General features: G+C 37.7%; 1 protein-coding gene across 4 annotated transcripts in view; it reads left to right on the forward strand.

Moving 5' to 3' along the window:
- Positions 1-2,500, forward strand: part of LOC138032479 (adhesion G-protein coupled receptor D1-like) — a 48,600-nt gene that overhangs the window by 30,360 nt on the left and 15,740 nt on the right. Inside the window, exons 2-3 of one of the 4 annotated variants that reach the window (XM_068880180.1) lie at positions 199-758; positions 1,658-1,717. The exons of 2 other annotated variants lie outside the window; for them this stretch is intronic. In XM_068880180.1, the coding sequence (XP_068736281.1) occupies positions 199-758; positions 1,658-1,717 (620 nt within the window). The remainder of the gene's footprint in view (positions 1-198; positions 759-1,657; positions 1,718-2,500) is intronic. One more of the 4 variants, XM_068880181.1, reaches the window with a different exon arrangement.

Consider the following 2,500-nt stretch of genomic DNA (forward strand, 5'->3'; position numbering starts at 1 on the left):
TATTTTTGGGGGGTTTGTTTCGTAACTGCGTTGATAAAAAACCCCACATGCTTTTATCTGCTCTTCAAATATACGACTAGCTACGGCTTTATTCTAAAAAAAGCTTCATAGACAGCATCATAAATGATTACTAAAGTGGCTATTGAAAAAAATGTGTATTCATGATTCTAACAGATTGTTCATTAATCACCTCTGCAGAAGTGCCTTCCAACCTTTCTTCTACTATCTCTCCTATCACCTCACCAACAGAATCTGCTTCCAAGAAGTCAACTGTAACTTTAAATTCAAACATTGCTGTCGAACCGACATCAAGTCCTCTTGCAGAGGAATCTACGACAGCAGCATTGCAGTTTGCGGCACCAACTTCTAGAAACACAGCAACAAATGCCCTCCACGCTCAACCAACGCTGACTGTGTCTACACTTTCACAGTCAATTAGACCTCCGGACAACAGAAAAAGTATCACTACTTATGTTATTTCACACAACACAGCATGGACAACTACATTGCAGCCTGCGACATCTATTTCTACAAACATAGCAACAAATGTCCTCCATTCTCCAGCAACAGTGACCGCGTCTACACATTCAGAATCAATTAGAACTTACGACAACAGAAAAAGTATAACGAGTTCTGTTGTTTCACGGGAAAAAGTGGAGAGTCCCTTCAACGCCAAGTTAATTACTTCAACTTCTTCGTTTTTAAGTACCATTGCAGATTTTGAGGTTAAAGATAGGCCGACAGAAACGGATATTCCAGTAAGTTTTGACTCCATTAAAAAGTAATATCCATGATCATCAACTGAATCCATTCAAAGGCTATGCACCACTCAATGAAAAAAAATCACTCCAAAGGAAACTGACGGGTATCATGGGTAGTTAAATCTAAACGTTGATCATTTAAACCTAGTTTCGCAGTAACAAAACCACGTTCTGATTCATTTTCTTTTGGTATGATCATTGTTAAAGAAAACTAAAGACTGTTCACGAAGTCAAGACCGCAGTGACAAGAAGCAATTTGCTTAATCAACCAACTCCTAGAAAGTTCTATGGGTTAAAAGTATTGCTGAAAACCTCGGTCTAAGATTAAATTCCTTGAAATAATCGGTCGTGTCTTTCTTCGTGTTTGGATTGTTCCTGTTGTTTTGGGCATATTAGTGAAACGAGGAACAATCAATCATCAAGACAGCAGAAGGGTTTTTAATTCGGAATCCGCAAATTTGATAACACATTCTTGCATTCCCTCGAAGCTACAGAGACTACCCTCGTAAACTCGTACAAATCCTGATTTTTATTCCCAGATTTTCAAAATCCTTTTATTGTTTTAAGGTGACTCTTCATAGTGTATGGAGTTTCGTTACTCATATGTCAATTGACATTCCAACGTAAGATAAAAATCGCACTTGGTCGATCTCAGTTTGAAAATGAGGCTTAAGTCACTTTCAATAATGACCCATTGGTACTTAATAGCAAATATTTTTCAGCGCTTATCGCCGGCTGAATGCATTTGTATCGTTATTTCATTTGTTAATTGATTTTGATGTCACGGTGGTCACTTGAAAACCTCTGTATTTCGTGACTGACGTACATCAACGTGCAACTGGAAAGAGAGTATAAACAGTTGGCTAAATTTTTTTATCGCTACCTTCTTTTGCCAGGTTTCAGAGTTTATTAATTTTGTGGCATCTCTTAATCCACGAGAACCGCAGTCGCTAGAGGTAAATATGCCAGAATCAACCCACAGACCGACAAGAAAGAGACTACCAGTGAGGCGTGAGGTGTTAAAAGAACCCTTAATTCTTCCTCTTCGGTTTTCTTTATTTGCGTTCAAAAGACCTTGAAGGGGTTAAAGCGGACAATAGAATGTCGATTAAACAAATGCTTTGCGTCCTTTAGGAAATTTAACTCCTTTGGAGGGGGAGGGTTGGTTTTTGTTACACACGTTTGCCATTATTTTTTAACATGTTTATTAAAATTCCCTGCTGTTTGTTGAAATCAAAGGATTCTATGAATCAGCTCGCGGTTCGGATCTCAACCGAATTCAACTCAGATTCTAGATATCAAATCGCGAATGCAAATAATTTATGGGATATCAAATTTAATGAACTCGATGTGACGACGGCAGATTAAAAATTATCTTTATTTTTAAAAATCAAAAATGGTTTCCATGGAGCATTTTTAATGCCAATTTTTTAAATGCGCTGATTACTGACTGTGGCATAACATGTCGTCACATTTACCTCTGTCTCAAACACAACACTAACACAAAGGGAGGGGCAGCTGTAAACAGGCTACGTTAAACAGTCTCTAAGTCGTTCATTGACCTTCATGCAGTCGACTTCACATAGAAAATTGATGAACAAATTGCGTTTGAGTATTCAGGTCAGTAAAATTAGGTTAAACAAGATCGTCTTCTTGCTTTACAACAACTGCTGATTGTTAAAGCTCCTGAACTATAGTGCTTCTACGTTCAGTTTTGCAACATAAAAAGTAGGAAACTT

Source organism: Montipora capricornis, chromosome 14, assembly GCF_036669925.1.
Source record: "Montipora capricornis isolate CH-2021 chromosome 14, ASM3666992v2, whole genome shotgun sequence".
In the NCBI taxonomy this organism is placed as follows: Eukaryota; Metazoa; Cnidaria; class Anthozoa; order Scleractinia; family Acroporidae; genus Montipora; species Montipora capricornis.